This window comes from Myotis nattereri (assembly GCF_964212035.1).
Source record: "Myotis nattereri genome assembly, chromosome: 2".
NCBI classification, from domain to species: Eukaryota; Metazoa; Chordata; class Mammalia; order Chiroptera; family Vespertilionidae; genus Myotis; species Myotis nattereri.
In genome coordinates, this window is record NC_138076.1 from 150,163,313 (window position 1) to 150,181,794 (window position 18,482).

The 18,482-nt window shown below is 36.7% G+C and overlaps 1 protein-coding gene across 1 annotated transcript in view; it reads right to left on the reverse strand.

The window, feature by feature from the left end:
• Positions 1 to 4,495: 4,495 nt before the first annotated feature.
• The window catches only part of NUP107 (nucleoporin 107), a 47,668-nt gene continuing 33,681 nt past the window's right edge, over positions 4,496 to 18,482 (reverse strand). The window contains exons 18-28 of the mRNA XM_081083114.1: positions 15,306 to 15,375; positions 14,645 to 14,763; positions 13,913 to 13,951; positions 13,458 to 13,608; positions 13,040 to 13,152; positions 12,332 to 12,434; positions 11,695 to 11,855; positions 8,551 to 8,676; positions 7,118 to 7,231; positions 5,419 to 5,586; positions 4,496 to 4,852 (exon numbers count right to left, since the gene is read on the reverse strand). Coding sequence (XP_080939240.1) covers positions 4,745 to 4,852; positions 5,419 to 5,586; positions 7,118 to 7,231; positions 8,551 to 8,676; positions 11,695 to 11,855; positions 12,332 to 12,434; positions 13,040 to 13,152; positions 13,458 to 13,608; positions 13,913 to 13,951; positions 14,645 to 14,763; positions 15,306 to 15,375 — 1,272 coding nt within the window. The 3' untranslated portion in view covers positions 4,496 to 4,744. The remainder of the gene's footprint in view (positions 4,853 to 5,418; positions 5,587 to 7,117; positions 7,232 to 8,550; positions 8,677 to 11,694; positions 11,856 to 12,331; positions 12,435 to 13,039; positions 13,153 to 13,457; positions 13,609 to 13,912; positions 13,952 to 14,644; positions 14,764 to 15,305; positions 15,376 to 18,482) is intronic.

Here is an 18,482-nt window from a genome sequence, read left to right on the forward strand (position 1 = left end):
TTTGATTGTCCTTTTATTATTCTAGAAAAGTGTCCATTTTACTTAAGTGTTTTATTATACTTGGTTAGAGTTGTAGATAATATTCTATCATATTTTAAATTTATTTAATCTGTTGTTATATAATTTTACTTATGCATTTGGGGTTTCTCTGTCCCTTGATTAGCCTTGCCAGTGATCTATTTTATGGGCCTTTTCAAAGATTACTTCTACTGATTTTGTTTCAAGTCATTACTTTTTTCATTCCAACTTCCCCCCACTCCCACCCCCCAATCTCTTGAATAGAATGTTCAGTTTGTTTAAAGAATTTAAAGCTGTGACTCCCACCCCCCACCCCTCCCAAGAACAGCTTTGCCCACAGTCCTCTGGACAATGTAATATTCTCATTGTCCTTAATTCCTAAGTCTGATTGAATTTTAAGAATTATTCAGATATTGAGCACCTAGTTGGTGTCAAGCACTGTATTTTGCACTTGGAGATAATGGAGAGTAAAACCAATCCAGACCCTTTGTTATAGAACTTAGTGAGAGAAACCTGGTACTCAACAATTATAAACCATAATGAATGAATGTTGTGAACAAAATATGGTCCTATGAATGTATAAGAGAATTTAATCTAAACTTGGGGAGGCAAAGGTGGTCAAAGGCTTCCCCAAGAAATGACTCAAACTAACATTTGAGAATGAGTGAAGTTAATTAGGCAAAGTCTAAAGTCTACCTTTCTTAACATGGTCTTTCTGATATGCTTTTTTTCCTATCAAGCCACCAAACTCTATCATACTGTGTTATGTGCCTTTCCATTGTATACTTATATTGCCATCCTCCCTTCCAGTTTGGACCTACAGACCTCTACCTGATCAAGGATTTATCATGTTTACCCTCACCTGTTTTCCAAAGAAAAGCCTAGGCTTTAATTAGCCTATCTTTGTTGTCTCCTTGTGATTATAGATTTGGACTGATAATCTTAGCATGGATGATAAGTTATATTTTTATCATTCCTCTGTTTCTTATACTGTATTTTGAAAATAGTTAAACTATGAACTCATAGTTTAAAATATCCAGTTAACCCATTTTGACACATTCAACGAGTTGCATGCCCTTTTCACTCCCCAAATAAAAGCTAGTTTATAAGAACCAGTGTGTTGTTTCCCAAGTCCGTCATGTCATCAGGCTAAAAATAACAGTAATTTTTAAAGTCCACTTATTTGTTCTGTCCTTAGTGCAATTGTATTATGTTTCTAACTATTAACAATATACATAACTTGACATCATTAAAAAAAAGTTAAAAATACCTAGCAGATTCTAACTGCCTGTTGGGTTAGGACAGTGGTTGGCAAACTGCGGCCCCTTGAGTGTGACTCTTACACAAAATACCATGTGCGGGCGCGAAGTGCGATTGAAACTTCATGGCCACACTCAAGGGACCAAAGAGCTGCATGTGGCTCGCGAGCCGCAGTTTGCCGACCACTGGGTTAGGGTTACAATACTGCCATTCAAGGCCTCCCTTAGTCTGATGCCATCTTTGATTCTGTCATTCAAGGCCTCCCTTAGCTGATGCCATCTTTGACATTCATCCAATTTCCCAGTTTCAGACTTTTACCTCTCCAGGCTGATTTAGTTGATAAGTGGCTTTATTTCCTTCAGCGAAGCACAGGAGCCCTAACCCTTATCAACCTGAAATGTGATTATCTTACTCTCATTTTTACATGTTGAAAATAGAGGTTCATGGATGTTTTCTTGCAGCTAAAATGGGATGAGGATAAGGTTCAAACCCAAATTTCTCTGGCTCCCTAACCCATTTCCTTCCTTTTTGTTATGGAAAAAATGCAAACTTGTGCAAAGTTAAAACAGTGTGGTAAGCCCACTTGTAGCTGTCACTTGGTTCCACCAACTGCCATTCTTGTTTCATGTATACTCCCCACCCTTCCATTCAGTTTTTAAAAGGTAAATTTATAACTCTTAAACTGTACAATTTTTAAAGTATGTTTTTTATTGATTTTTAGAGAGAGAGGAAGGGAGAGGGATAGAAATATCCATGAGAGAGAATATCATCCATCGGCTGCCTCCTGCACACCCCTTACTGGGAATTGAGCCCACAACCCAGGCATGTGCCCTGACTGGGAATAAAGTGTGACCTCTCAGTTCCTGGGTCCGAGCTCAACCGCTGAGCCATACCAGCAGGACAAATTGTACAATTTTTGACAAATGGATGCACCAATGTAATCCACACCCATTAAGCTATAGAACATTTCCATCACCACACAAAACTTCCTAAATTCCTGCCCACACCCAAGAGGAAGCCACTGTTCTAATTTTTTCACCAGTTCTAGAACTTCATATAAATAGATCATACAGTATGTACTCTTTGTGTCTAAGTTTTTTTGTTGAGATCAATTCTTTCCTTTTTATATTGCTAAGTAGTACTATTTTTGTGTGTGTGTTTTCATTCACCCGAGGATATGTTTTTCATTGATTCTACAGAGAGGAAGGGAGAGAGAGAGAGGGAGGGAGGGACACACACACAGAGACATGGATGTGAGAAACACTGAGAAGTTGCTATGCATCCCGACCAGGGATTGAAACCACAACCTGGGTGTGTGCCCTGATTAGGAATTGAACCTGAGAGTCTTTAGTGTATGGGACAATGCTTAACCAAGTGAACCACACCGGCCAAAGTAGTAGTACTGTTTTATATAAATACTAGAGGCCCGTTGCACAAAATTCATGCAAGAGTAGGCCTTTGCAGCCCTGGCTTCATCAGGAAGGTCGTCCGGACAGTCATTCCACTGTTTGGTTGATTTGCATATTATTCTTTAATTATAGATTCCACAATTTGTTTAGTCATTCTCCTAATGACAGTATATGGTATAAAGTGGGGGTCAAGTTTATTTTCCATATAGAAATTCTGTTGTTCTGTCACAATTTCTCAAACTCCACCCAAATTTTTCATTTTGAAAAAATTTAAATCTATAGAAAAGTTGAGACTAGTATAATAAACATTCTTGTGCCCTTCCTGTAGATTCACTAGTAAGCATTTGGCTGTATTTGCTTTATTTTTGTAGACTTTTATTTTAAAGCCTAAACCATTTAAAATTAAAGTGTAGACTTCATGACCTTTCATTTATAAATATTTCAGCATGCATCTCTCCTACCTAGCCACAATACCATTATCATACCTAAGAAAATTAATATTAATTGAATCATCCCAATTAAAATGCAATCTATTTTCTGGCTGGAATTTTGATGGGAATTATGTTAAACCTGAATATCAGTTTGAGAAGGGCTATCTTGACCATGTTGAGTGTTCTAGTTAATGAATGTGCCTCTCCGTTTATTTCACCCTTCTTTGGTTTCTTTCATCAGTATTTTGTAGTTTTCAACATACAAATCCTATACATGTTTTGTTAGATTTACTCTTGCTTATCAGTTCATATCGCTCTATCTCATTTTAAAATGGATACATAGTAAGATATAAAAATTAAAAGGTTGTGATAAGTAAATATTCTCATCTTTGGATCACTTTAGCTAGAAAACGAGGCAGAGTCCATGTCTCTATTATGATCAACAGTACACTGCTATCTGCTTTAGGTTCAGGAGGAGTACCAATACCCATTTCTGATGTAAGCCAGAATGACTCAAACTTAGCTATTTAGAAATCACCCATAGCTTTATTTAAAAAATACAAATTCTATGACCCCATTCCAGGCTTCCCGAGCCCAATATCTCTAGAGCTGGCACCTATAAATACATATTTAGCAGTTCCTCAGGAGATTCAGATGATTAGCCAGTTCGGGTAGTTATTAACCTAGACCGTGTTTCCTATTAGACGCACATTGTCTCTTCCTTTCTTCCTGCACTGTAGTCAATGTGGCACATTTGCCGATTCATAAACATACAGTTTATGAATACAGCTACTCTTTCTCGGTCTTGCTCATACCGCTTTCCTACTCTGTAGTGCCTCACCCTTCTTGTGCTTTAACTTTGCTTTTGCAAATTGAGTGCATTACTCAAATCCCAGCCCAAAAGCTACTTCCTCGGGGACCTTTTAGCTGGAAGTAGTTTCTTCCTGCTCAGATTGGCTGTATATCCTAATGGCATTTACAATGTATATTGATTGTCTTTCCCTTCCTAAAAGGCTGAATTAGATTTTACTCATTTTGCATTCCTCAAGTCATTCAGTTTACTGTGTGCTGGGTCCCACATCAAGACTGTACAAGCGCCATTTCAGTGGCAGGCTTGCTGAGAGTTACTAAACTGGAAATGTCTTCAAAGTAAAGAAAACAATACCTTAATATTATTTTAGAAAACATTCTTCCTCTATTCATCTTCTTAGTTGTACTATTTAAAGAAATGCTAAATTTTATGATGAGAAATTACATACCTGGCTTAAATCTACTTTCCACCCTCTTCATAACTTTAAGATACCAGAGTACTTATGATCATAGGAAAAAAATGGAATAGGAATTTTAATTACTTATTATATAACAGAAACAATCCTGGAATTTCTAAGAAAAGATTTTAATTTTTACATAATTTTATTAATAAACACAGGGAAATACTGATATAATACACTAAAATTTCAGTGTCACCATAATATTCTGAAAAGTACAAAATTCAAATGTCTACATTTTTAAAACATTTCTCCCCATGATAATGCAAAAGAAAAGCCCCAGTAATTACAAATATGTATATTTTACAAAAAACTCCATTTACCATGGAAATTAGTAAGATTACACAGAGTAGACGAATTATGACTGAATTTCATATCCTAATGGGTCAAGTCCCTGGTCTAGAAGCATCAAAGAGGATTCTCTTAACTTCTGTAACAATTTCCTTAGTTCTTCCTTAGAAAATACCTGATTTTTAAAAAAGAGAAAAATGTTAAGAATGAGAACAAAGAAGAGTAGGAACTTATAGTCAACTAATCAACCTGATTAGCTTAATACAAGAAGAAATTCCTTTTTAATATTTATGTAGCCAGAGGCCAGTACATTAGCATGGTTAAGAACTTCAAAGCTGTTTCTCTGAGCCAGTCTATATACCCCTAACTCAGCTGTGGGCAAACTACGGCCCACGGGCCGGATCCGGCACGTTTGAAATGAATAAATCTAAAAAAAAAAAAAGACTGTACCCTTTTATGTAATGATGTTTACTTTGAATTTATATTAGTTCACACAAACACTCCATCCATGCTTTCGTTCCGGCCCTCCAGTCCAGTTTAAGAACCCATTGTGGCCCTCGAGTCAAAAAGTTTGCCCATCCCTGCTCTAACTGCTTAGGAATGTATACATATTTTGAAAAAACAAAACAAAACAAAAAACAAAAACGGGCACATCATTAAAATGAGACTATTTAAGTATAAAATCTAAGTATAGCTGACCAAATCACTAAAATTTAAAAGCGCAGTTGCTCTAGAACTTACCAGATACAGTTTGTGGCGCTCAGAGGATACCATATCGGCTAACTGCAGGCATTCCTGATATTGACCCGTATTGTGCAATATGGTGTGAAGCAGAAAACACAACATTGGCAGACAAAGCTTTCTCAGTAGAACCATCTGGTGTGTTCTTTCATGGTCTTCTTCAGCATCCTACAGACAGACATTAAGTAGTCATAAAGTTGTTAAAAATGACTACCTTTCAAGCATCCTGTCCAGATATCTTCCAGGCAGAAGTAACCTTTTTATTTCCGGAATTTACAGAATACTCAATTGGTGTGTTTCTCATGGCATTTAGTACTTTTATAACTGATTCTCAACCCAGCCTACACATTAAAGCTCTCTAGACAGTTAACAAAACAAAACAAAAACCCAGCCCTACCTTAGACTAATTAAACTAGAAACTCTGGGTGTAGAACCGAGTAGTTTTTAAAAGCTTCCCAGGTCATTTAAATGGATAGCTCAGAGGTGAGAGCCACTGCTTTATATATGTACTAGAGGACTAGTGCACAACATTCATGCACTCGGGGAGAGTGATGGTGTCCCTCAGTCTGGCCTGCGCCCTCTAGCAGTCTGGGAGCCCTTGGGGGATGTCCGACAGCTGCGGAGGCGAAGGGAGAGGCTCCCGCCATCACCGCTGAGCTCGCCAGCCATGAGCCCGGCTTCTGGCTGAGTGGCACTCCCCCTGTGGGAGATCACTGACCACCAGGGGGCAGCTACTGCATTGAGTGTCTGCCCCCTGGTGGTCAGTGCGTGTCATAGCAATCGGTCGTTCCGTCATTCAGTCGATTTGCATATTAGCCTTTTATTATATAGGGTTACTCATACTACTAAGACTTATCTTTGTATCCCTAAACTGAGTTGAACACATGTATAATTAAAAATTTTGGTCCAGGCCCTGGCCAGGTGGCTCAGTTGGTTAGAGCAGTGGTCGGCAAACTCATTAGTCAACAGAGCCAAATATCAACAGTACAACGATTGAAATTTCTTTTGAGAGCCAAATTTTTTAAACTTAAACTATATAGGTAGGTACATTGTTATTAACTTAATTAGGGTGCTCCTAAGGGTTAGGAAGAGCCACACTAAAGGGACCAAAGAGCCACATGTGGCTCGTGAGCCGCAGTTTGCCGACCATGGGGTTAGAGCATTGTCCTGATATGCCAAGTTTTGGGTTCAATCCCTGGTCAGGACATATACAAGAATCAACCAATGAATGCATAAGTGGAACAACAAATCAAAGTTTCTCTCTTCCCCTGAGTGAACATATTAAATCTGAAGAAATAGTTTACCCAAGAGTCAAATATTTCCATTCTCTAGCTCATATTTTCAGTTTAGGTTTAAATTATGGGATGTTCAGTTATAAGAATAATGGTTATATAAGAAGTATAGATGCTCCTATTCAGAAAAAAAAAAAAAGAAAAAAAAAACTTAAGAAACAAAATAAAAAACTTTTGCCCAACCAGCATGGCTCAATGGTTGAATGTAACCTCTGAACCAGGAGATCATGATTCCATTGCAGGTCAGAGCACATGCCCGGCTTGCAGGCTCAGTCCAGGAGGTAGCCAATCAAGGATTCTATCATTCACGTTTTTATTGCTCTCTCCCTCGCTGAAATCAATAAAAATATATTTAAAAAAACAAACTTGTTTTTTGCTTTTAGCTACAAACAATACACACAGCTTACCTCTCTAACATCTACCATCCAGCCTCCATCAACAAACAACAGGACATTATACATTTTTTCCTTCACGTCAGCAGTTAGGGCATCCAAATGCCCTTTCCAAATACCATAATCCATCTGCAAAACAAACATAAGGCAGATATATCGTGGACGAAAACCACTAAATAATGTATTTGTAAAGTACAGACAGGAATATATATGTGGAACATCATTCACAAGCAGCGATTTTCAACCTTTTTCATTTCACAAAACACATAAGCCAATTACTAAAATTCTACAGCAAACCAAAATTACAGTTTTTGCCCATCTGACAAAAAAAGAGTATAATTTTAATTGATTTACCAAAAAAAAAAAAAAAAAGTTATTACTATTTTTGCTCCAAAGTGACTTTTTAAAAAGTCAAAAATCAGATGCCTAGCCTGGCCAGTGTGGCTCAGTGGTTGAGTGTCGACCTAGAAACCAGGAGGTCACCATTCTATTCCCGGTCAGGGCACATGCCCGGGTTGCAGGCTTGATTCCCAGTGTGGGGCATGCAAGAGGCAGTCAATCAATGATTCTCTCTCATCATTGATGTTTCTCTCTCTCTCTCTCTCTCTCTCTCTCTCTCTCTCTCTCTCTCTCTCCCTTTCTGAAATAAAAATATATTTTAAAAAAATCAGGTGCCTATACTTGTATATAAGGATTTCTGATACCAAGTACTAACCAATCAGTCCTAGCTGTGTGGCCCAGTTGGTTGGAGCATCATCCTGTACACCAAAAAAGGCTTCAGGTTTGATTCCTGGTCAAGGCACACACCTAGGTTGTGGATTCCGTCCCTGGTCGGGGCACGTATGAGAGGCAACCAATCGATGTTTCTCTCTCTCTCTCAAATTAACAAACATATCCTCAGGTTGGGATTTAAAAAAAAAAAAAAGAACCCATCAGATGCAACCTTATTATGCAACATGATCAATAAGATACAACTCTATTATATGACCTACATATTTATGATTCGAGACAGGGCATTCACACCAGATGGCCATTGTTGTGTTGGCTGTTGTCATTTTTTATTTGACAATTTAAGGAAAGAGGTCAGTGCCCCTGACTAAATAGTTAGGTATTGCAGATTTTAAAAATTCTTGTGGCACACCAGTTGAAAATCACTGTTTTAAATTGTTGACATTCAGTTAGCCAAATGTAAAAATAAACATCAACAGGCTGCAGTTAAATAAAACACTAAAATAATAGCGTTGTACATGAACATTACTGTCACCTGAAGGTAGGTTTCAGGTCTATTTAATTCTCTACAGAAAGTTTTCTTTTTTTTTTCAAAGTAGAACACAAACAACAAGATCATCTGTTATAATAGGAATATAGTTGCTGAAAAATGGCCTCTTTAAGTATATGGCATGTGTTGTTAAGGTGCAATACACAGGTTTTAGCTATAGTCAACTTACTTCATATTTCTTTTCTTTGTGCTCATGAGCCGTTTTCTCAATAAAGGTTGGTTGAGGTATCAAACTAGGTTTTTGTGGGGCTGAATTCATATGTTTAAACCACTCATTAAAGGTTTCATGGGCTTCCTAAAAATGAAATAAAATAGAAAAATACAAAAGAAGTTTTCACATATGTTCAACAGTTTTTCAAATTTGGTTCTTAGAAATAATTTTGCAGCATCAAGAAATAAAACTTTAATATTTACTTTTTATGCAAAATAATCATTGGAATAAATGTTTTGTTGAGTGACAAACACTAGTAAGGTTTATATTATACTAGTAGCCCGGTGCACGAAATTCATGCACATTAAAAGGGAATTAATTGCCCTAACTGGTTTGGCTCAGTGGATAGAGCACCGGTCTGCTGACTCAAGGGTTCCAGGTTCGATTCCAGTCAAGGGCATGTACCTTGGTTGCGGGCACATCCCCAGTAGGAGGTATGCAGGAGGCAGCTGATCGATGCTTCTGTCTCATCGATGTTTCTAACTCTCTATCCTTCTCCCTTCCCCTCTTTAAAAAATTAATAAAATGTATTTTCTTAAAAAGGGAATTAATTAGCAGAGATATTTTAATATTGCTATTTGCCCTTTCTCTATAATAGAAGTGTGAGAGATAAAAGAAAATTAGTAAAATGTATATGAAAATAATAAATTTATTAATAAATAAACAGTAACAAAAGGATATATAACAACAACAGAGGCATGATATAAAAATGACAAAAACATGATATGAAAACAACAACAAAATGATAGGAAAACAAAAAAAACATGATATAAAAACAACAGTGATGCAAACAATGACTGATAAAGTGACTAAACTTATTCTAATATCTCCCTGTACAACACATTAAGAGTGAAAACACTTTCAGAGTGCTTGACTAATTTCCCTTGTGATTAAGTACTTAGAACTTTAACTGTAACATCACATGCTCTTCAAACTTGAGAGAAAGCAACATATAACTGACCATGTGCAAAAAACGGGTTCAGGTAGGAATATGCCTACTTTATCTAGAGTTTGTCCTTGTGATTTATTAATAGTCATCACAAATGCTGGCATCACGGGAAACCATAGTCGAATCAATTTAAATGGGAGGCCAGTGTCAGATGGGGACAAATTAATTCTTGGAATCAGAACAGCCTCTCCCTCTGCAGATCCTGTTAATACTTCAGCTTCGATAATATTAGGTCATAATCTTTTGGTAATAAATCTGGTACCATTACAAAGACCCCATTTACTATTGAGATTTTTCAATAGCATGATGATTGCACCCACTTTCAATTTTAATTTATGATACAACATTCCCGAAGGAGTAATACTATTAAGAAATTCAATGGGAAAATTTTCCTTTCAGCATCATCTGTAGAATCAATGGAATCATCACTCAAATATGTGTGAAAATCTCCATCGAGTATATCCATATTTTCTTCATTTAATTTTTGAACATGCTCATTTTTTGGACAAAGAATTGCACGTTTAGATATATTTGTAATATTATCTATAGCAGTGGTTCTCAACCTTGGCTGCACATTAGAATCACCTGGGAATCTTTTTAAAATCCTGACTCCTGGGCCTCATCCTCCGGATATTGTTTCTTTGTTATGGGGTGGGGCCACAACATTAGTAACAAAGAAACAGAATTAAAACTTTATTGTGGGGAGCCGCTACAGTGTTTTGGACAGGTTCAAGTCTTGGACTGATGAGAGGGCACAGTCCTCTCATTGCCACGTGCAAGTCCCAGCTGGAGGGCAGGGCCCTCCCAGCACAATTATAGCCAACAGCTGTAGTTGTAAGCTTGAACCTATGGTACAAACACGTGGCCCCATGTGCCTGAGTGATGTAGGCTTGATAGAGTTCAGGTGCATGTAGTTGAGTAGGATTGAAACCCAGGAGAATGTTGTAAACATCTTGGTCACGCCCTTACTTTGCCTTGTAGCATCTGCTATAAAATAAAGGCATGGCTATGGGCGTGGTCGCTGTCTCTCAGAGAAGCAGCGTCCCACCAAGGCCCAGGTTTCCTTCTCTTGTCTGTCTTTTCTAAGCCTTTCAGCCGCCCCCACTCAGGTTCACCCTTGGCTGTGCTGGCACGGCACACTTTATAAAGATAATGCCTCCACACTCCCAGGGTGGGTTCCTGCCTCAAACCCCACCCTTACAGGAAATAGCTCCGGGGAGGGTGCAGCTGTTGCCAAGACAACCCCTGCAGGACTGACTTCCTTCCGCTTAGTCACGGCGGTTCTGGTCATGATGAACACCACCCATGGTTTTTATATAAGTAGATAGATAGTAGAGGCCCGGTGCACGAATTCGTACACTGGTGGGGCCCCTTGGCGTGGCCGGTGATCGGGGCGATCAGGGCTGGACGGCAGGGGGGAGGGACAGTGGGAGGTTGGCCGGCAGTAGGAGGTTGGCTGTGGGAGCAAAACTGACCACCAGGGGGCAGCTCCTGCGTTGAGCGTCTACCCTCTGGTGGTCAGTGCACATCATAGCTACCAGCCGGTCATCAGGTCATAACGGTTACGCTTTTATATATATAGATAGATATGTGTTTTCTGGCACTTATTCCTATCTTAGCATCCTGATCACGTCTGTATCTTGTATTTGTCACTCTGTAATGTTATCACTCTGTGATGTATGCATGTTTACTGTCTTTTTTATTGGTCTATTAGTTTCTAGAAGGCAAGGACAGAAAGCCATCCACAGATTTAGCCCTAGAACATAAGCCCACTGTAATCAGTTCATTATCTGTTGAATAGATTTTGAATGAGTTTGTTATTATTTTAGTCAGAACAAATAGAGAATATATTGCTTTTCTCAGTTATGGCCAAAAACAGAAATATTAAAGACAAAGCATTCAAAGAATCTTAGGAAAACATAAGTTACAGATATCACATACACTATGTGCCATGTGAGATGTTCTTAATTAGCAGCTCATGTTAATGAAGACAAGGTCATGATTTCAATGCCCATATGGATCAGTCAGTACCACAGTCACAAGAGAGATGATAATGAGCCAATCATCATTTCTGCAAACAGTTCAAAGTCTGAGAGTGAACCAGAAAATCATCATGAAGATAGGCACATTTGTTGTTTTCTTTACAAACTCACCAAATAAGCTCTAATGCACAAATATTCTCTGATAGCATTATCATCTTCAGGGGGAAGTGGACTTTCCATTCCTTGCTCTTCCCACTGATTATAGATTTCTGCTATAGAATCCTGAGGAATTTTCACAAATACTTCTTTTGCAGCTTCATGCTTTTTTGATGCTGTGAAAAAGATACAAAAATTTTCAATATATGTAGATTTATTTCTGTATAATGGTTTATAAAAGGGATTCTAATAATTAGTTTGCAACTTTTACAGTGAGCTGTAACATTTCAGGTCCCAACATACTTAAAGGTCTGGGTGATCTTTCAGCCTAAAGGCTGGAGTTTTTCCTTACTTCAATGACATAATCACAAAAGGATTTATTAAATACAGTTATTTTTACATACATCTGTGTCTTATAAAAAGGATTACATTTTTCAAAGCCTTGAGATTATATGCAGAATTGAGTAGGATGTGAAAATTCATTGTAAACATTTTGTTTCATAACATCAGGTTTGATACAGGAGAGGCTGTTTTGTGCTCTCCCTCATTGGAAGGGTTAGAAAAACAAAACACAAACAAAACAAAACAAAGTTTAAGAATATATGGATTTGAACAAATACTTTAAAAAAAGAATATAAAAAATACAGCATACCCAAGAATTTTCTCATTATTGCATTGCCTTGTTTTAATGCCTCTGCCCTCTGTGCTGGGTCAAATACCAACCAGTCAATTACATCAATTTTTAAACGGTCCTCCTATTCATTTAATTGAAAAAGAAAAAACAAAACAAAACATCAACTTTATTATTTTCTAAGATATTCTGCAAATTAGTAAAATTAACTTACACCTGCACTTTAATGAACATAATTTTCCCTCCAGTTATACAAAATTGTGAAAGAATCTAGCTTTCTTTAGTATATTTCCACATTTAATAGCTTTCTATTAAATTACAGAAAAAGTTACTGGACTGTGAATCTGGAATTGTATATTCTATGACCCACCAATTTAATCGTGATTCCTTTAAATACTACTCTTAAATTTATTTTCTTTCCTAGACAACACTTTCATTCCTTTCTGAAAATAGTAATAAGAAAGCTACATAAGGGTTAGTATCTAGAATAATCTGATGAGCAAAAATCCAATGCTCAGGTTTTTTCTATTAAAGAAGCTTCCTGTAACATAATATTAATATAAGTAAGCCCTTACATAAGACCTTAAGCTTGCTCCTGATTTTTATAATTTAAAAGGCTTGGCTGACAAAACAGAATTCTTAAAAAAAAAAAAAAAAAAGCAGCCAGAGTATTTTAAGGCAGAAGTTCACCAAAGCACAGCACTTCTCTTCCCTTCCGCTTCACATTACCTCAGTAGTGCCAGTATCTAGGGCTGGGGCCAGGTCATGATGACTGAATTCACCATTATCTTTCTTTCGAATATTCTCAACTACAGTTTTTGTTATAGTAGCAATATCCAGATCTAAAGAATTTTTTGAAGAAACAAAAGCAAGAATTAATTGTTCACACTAATATTCTCTAAACAGATACAATAATTTGGGATAACCATTTTTTAAAAATATAACATAAAATGAAACACATTTTTAAAATGCCGAAATTAAAAGATATTTTATGCATGAGTTACAGTGCATCTTATTCCTAAAACAGAATTTCATTGAAATTCTCTTAAGAGAAATAAGATTTAAAAGTAGAAGGATAAATGTTACTAAAATCAAAATGATAATTTGCTTACAAAGCTCAATAGATGAAGTTCTCAATCATTCTTACCTGCTTCTTTAGCCAGCTCCAGGCAATGGTGGCGCTGTTCAAATTCTGTAACACCTTCCAAAAATAATGCATACTGGGCAACAGCAAGGTCTTGAGGCAAATGACAGGTATAAAATGCTACAAGATTTGTATGTTTCTCATTTATTAAAAGCTAAAAAACAGAAAAAGATCAAAGTATGTAACCAGTTAAACAAAAGTTTTAGGATCAGTGGTACTTTTTTTAAAAGTTCACTTCAAAATTTCAAACATATTTAGGAGAAATTCATACAAACAGAGATTTGTGCTGCTAAACAGAATAATTTTGAACTCTAAAAAAATGAACTTCGGATAATTAAAAATCTCTTGTGGATTCTAATGAATTTCCTGTGACTGGGTATTAAAATATTATTTTTTTTCATTAAAATAGTAAAAAATAAAAATAAAAAAGGACCATATTGTGGATTCTTAAACTTTACCTGTATGTATGTCTTTAAGACCTCAATGGAAACTTCTTCCTTCAGAGGAAAAAAAGATATAATTCAATTTTAAACACAACTGCCTATGTATATCAGCAATATATCTAATAAAAATTCTGCTATGAAATGATTTAATGATTCAATATTTAACACTGAGCAATAACTAGTGCTTAGCAAAGTCCATGCATTGCCTGATTTAACCATACCATATTCTCTGTGAGTAGTTACTATTATTCACATTTTACAGAGAAAGAAACTACGACCTATGGAGGTTTTATTTACCCAGAATTAAAAAACTGTAAGCTGGTGGGTAAGGCTGTAAACCCAGGATTCTTACTCCAAAACCCAAGCTTTTAACTACTGTATCATTCTGCCTTCTACATGTACTCTAACCAAAATGTTATTAATCATTTAGGAAAAGAGAAAAAGAAAAAAGAAAACAAAGGTTTACAATCTCATAGAATTTAGTCTGGTTCAGTTAGCTTAGCTGGTTGATTCAGAGTTGGGTATTACTGAGGATTAAAGTTCCGAATTTACCAGAAACCAGAAGAACATCAGCATTCTGCAGCGGCGGATTAGAACCCTAAGGGGTCACCCACAGGGAGACTGTACAGAATACTTTGGCACCCCCATCACCAATTGTAGAAAACCACAACAAAAAGCAGTGTTTTCCTGATGACAGGTGTAAAGCATCAGCCTTCCAGAGAACGGTAATGGTTCACTTTTATTTACTTTTGTTTGTAGTCCCAGCGTGCGAAAAAACAAAATGAGATGAGTCATGAAGCGGAGAAGGTGTCCAGGCAGGTTATTTCTGCTTTTGGAGAGCCATTTGCTAAACTCATCCATCAAACCTGTAAGCCATCAAAGCAAAGATTCAACAATAGGGATAAAAAACAACAACAAAAAAGCTAAATAAACATCACTAAAAACATTTACCACATCCCTCTAGTGCAGGGGTGGGCAAACTTTTTGACTCGAGGGCCACAATGGGTTCTTAAACTGGACCGGAGGGCCGGAACAAAAGCATGGATGGAGTGTTTGTGTGAACTAATATAAATTCAAAGTAAACATCATTACATAAAAGGGTACGGTCTTTTTTTTTTTTTAGATTTATTCATTTCAAACGTGCAGGATCCGGCCCGCGGGCCGTAGTTTGCCCACGGCTGCTAGTGCTATGAAATCACTATCTCATTGTTAATAACCATTACATAACACAGTCTCTGGATGAAACCCAAACTTTATAACAATTAAGTGGATAGTTGCATTTAAATAGGCTGACATTTATACAGATTAAAAGATGAGGTAAGTCATATGCATTGTTTTGACAATTTTTTACATTACTATAAGACAACAAGGAATTCATACAAAGTAAACTAAAATTATAATATCTTACCATCAATGTCTCCCAGGATAAGGAATTTTTGAACTATATGATAATGCTCTTGATTCTCTTCCAGAACTCTCTGAAAAAAATTTTTACATTTTCCATAAATCTTCTAGTGGTCATTCTGTAGTATGTACTCATTGTTAAACTAAAAATGTCACAAACTTCTGAAAATACATATATAAAGAAAAAGTTGGAAATGAAAGATTTTAGAAAACTAAAACAAAATAAAATATGGAAAGAATTCTGCTTCTGAATATACTTAAGACTTACAAATCTAGGACTGAACAGTATTTTTGAAAGCAGAGAAGTATGATAAAATGACTTAATCTCTGCGAATGCTATTATTAAACTTTAATTTTTATATTTTACTACTATTTTCCTTGGCACTTCATGGTGGACTAGAAAGGAAGGGCTTTAGTGAAATAAATTATAAAGATTTCTATCGACATGAACAGCATTCTTTGGGTAGTCTCTTCAGCACATGGCACTAAGAGTAATAAAAAACCATCAAAATAGTGATTAGGCACAGAGGAAAAAAAAACATTTACAGGTCACTGGGAGATGGATTTCTTGTACCAAATAGTTTATTTTTTTGTCAAATATCTAAAATTTTTATTTAGTTCACATTTTCTTTCAGTATTTATTCTTTTTACATTTGAACCATTGCTTCATCTGGAATTTATTTTAATACATGGCATGAGGTAGGGATCCTGCTTTGTTTTCTGTCTGGATGGAAAGTCAATTATGCCCATACTGTGAATCTAAAGAAACCATCCCTTTTTCTCTAATATGAAAGGTTACCAGTATCATTTACGTTCTCATCTATACTTGGATTTCATATGAACTTTTGTATTCCTGTGTCAATGCCATACTGTTTTCCTTTTTAAAAAAATCTTTATTGTTGAGAGTATTACATATGTCCCCATTTCTTTCCTCATTGACCTCCTCCAGCCTGTCCCCGCCTCCCACCCCAGGCCTTCACCACACTATTGTCTGTTTTGCTATATTTCTATATTAAGTTTTATTATGAAGACAACTATCCCATAACTATTGTTCTTTTCTAATTTCTCTTCTTTTTCTTATTCTCCTATTTGGAAATTTTCTGTCTAGAAATAATCCCCTAAAGCACTAACTTTCTATGTTAACTCTGGAATGAATGACATTTACTAATGATTAAGTCTTCTCATCTAGGAATGTGGTATATCTATTTATCTGTGTTTTTCTTTTTAATTTTTATTTATTGATTTTATAGAGAGGAAGGGGAAGAGAGAGAGAGCAACACTGATCTGTTGTTCCACTTATTTATGCATTTATTGGTTGCTTTGTATATGTGCCCTGACTGGGGATTGAACCCGCAACCTTGGCATATAGGGATGTCACTCTAATCAACTATCTGAGCAGGGCCATCACGTTTTTCAATAAGATTCTACAGTTGTCTTTAGGAAGGTTCTCAAACCTTTGGTTAATTTTTAATTCTAGGTATCTTATAGTTTTAGTCAACAATTTAAATGGCACTATTGGGAAGGAAAGCTATATCCTTTTCGAACTAGTTGTAACAAATATAGAGAGGCTATGACTTTTTTGTAACTTTTTTTTGAATTTTAGATGAACAAATTCTCATCTTATTAATTCTATGGAGTTTTGAGTTTCTAGATTTACATTTTTATCATATGAAAATGTTCCCTCCTTTCCAATATTTAGATCTATTCCTTGACTTTCTTATTTTATTTTCATTAGCTGGTATCTCCAAAATAATAAACTGGCAATAAACCTTTGACAGAAAAAGCATTAATTTCCTTACTATACAAAGAACTCATTATACAATAAGGAAAAGACAAAACCCACTAGAAAAATAGGTAAAAGATCTGAACAGGAAATTCACAGGTGGTCAATAAACATAGGAAAACTTGCTTAGCCTTCTGAATGCACAGAAAAATGAGTAGAACAGTACACTCCTATTATCTTTTTTTAAAAAATGTATTTTTATTGATTTCAGAGAGGGAGGAAGAGGGAGAGAGAAAGAGAAACATCAATGATGAGAGAGAATCATTGATCAGCTACCTCCTGCACGGCCTCTGCTGGGGATCAAGCCCACAACCTAGGCATGTGTCCTAGACCGGAATCAAACCCGGGACCCTTCAGTCCACAGGCTGATGCTCTATCCACTGAGCAAAACCAGCTAAGGTGGTACATTCCTATTTTCTACCTAATGTGATGGATGGGCAAAAAATAAAAAGGGTGATATCTGGGACCAGTGAGAATGCAGGGAAATGGACACACTAATAAATTACTTGTGGGGGTATGAATCAATTGCTACAACCAGTTAATAAATTCAATATACATACACCTTTTAAACAGCAACCCTGCTTTAAGGAAACCTATCCTAGAGAAACAGGACTAGTAGATAAGCATATATATACACAAATGTTCATTATAGTGCTAGAAACAACCTAAATATCACCAAAAGTGGGATGATTTAAAAATTATACATCATTATACAGAACATTATGTATCTATTAAAAAGAATAAGTTGGGTTGTTAAATCTGTATCTACTAACTTGAAGTATCATTAAATGAAAAAACACACACAATAGAAGTTGTAATGTATATGTAATATAAGAAAAGCCATAACAAAACCCAAAATCGTACAGCAGAATATCTACATTATTTCTACATATTTGTAAGACTATGGTGAAACATATGGAAGAATACATATCAATTTGCTTTACCTTCTTAGGGGAATGAGAATAACCACAAAAGTGTTGAGAGGAAATTATAAAAGTTTTATTATTGGACTAGAGGCCCAGTGCACAAAATTCGTGCACAGGGTGTGTGTCCCTCAGCCCAGCCTGCACCCTCTCCAATCTGGGACATCCCTTTCACAATCCAGGACTGTTGGCACTGAACCACTTGCCTTCCTGCTTGCCTGATCACCCCCTAACCACTCCCCTGCCAGCCTGATTGATGCCTACCTGCTCCCCTGCCAGCCCGATTGCCCCTAACTGTCTTCCCCTGCCAGCCTGGTCACCCCTAACTGCTTCCCTGCTGGCCTGGTCGCCCCTTACTGTCCTTCCCTGCAGGCCTGGTTGCCCCCAACTGCCCTTCCCTGCTGGCCCGGTCACCCCTAACTGCCCTCCCCTGCAGGCCCGATTGCCCCCAACTGCCCTCCCCTGCAGGCCTGGT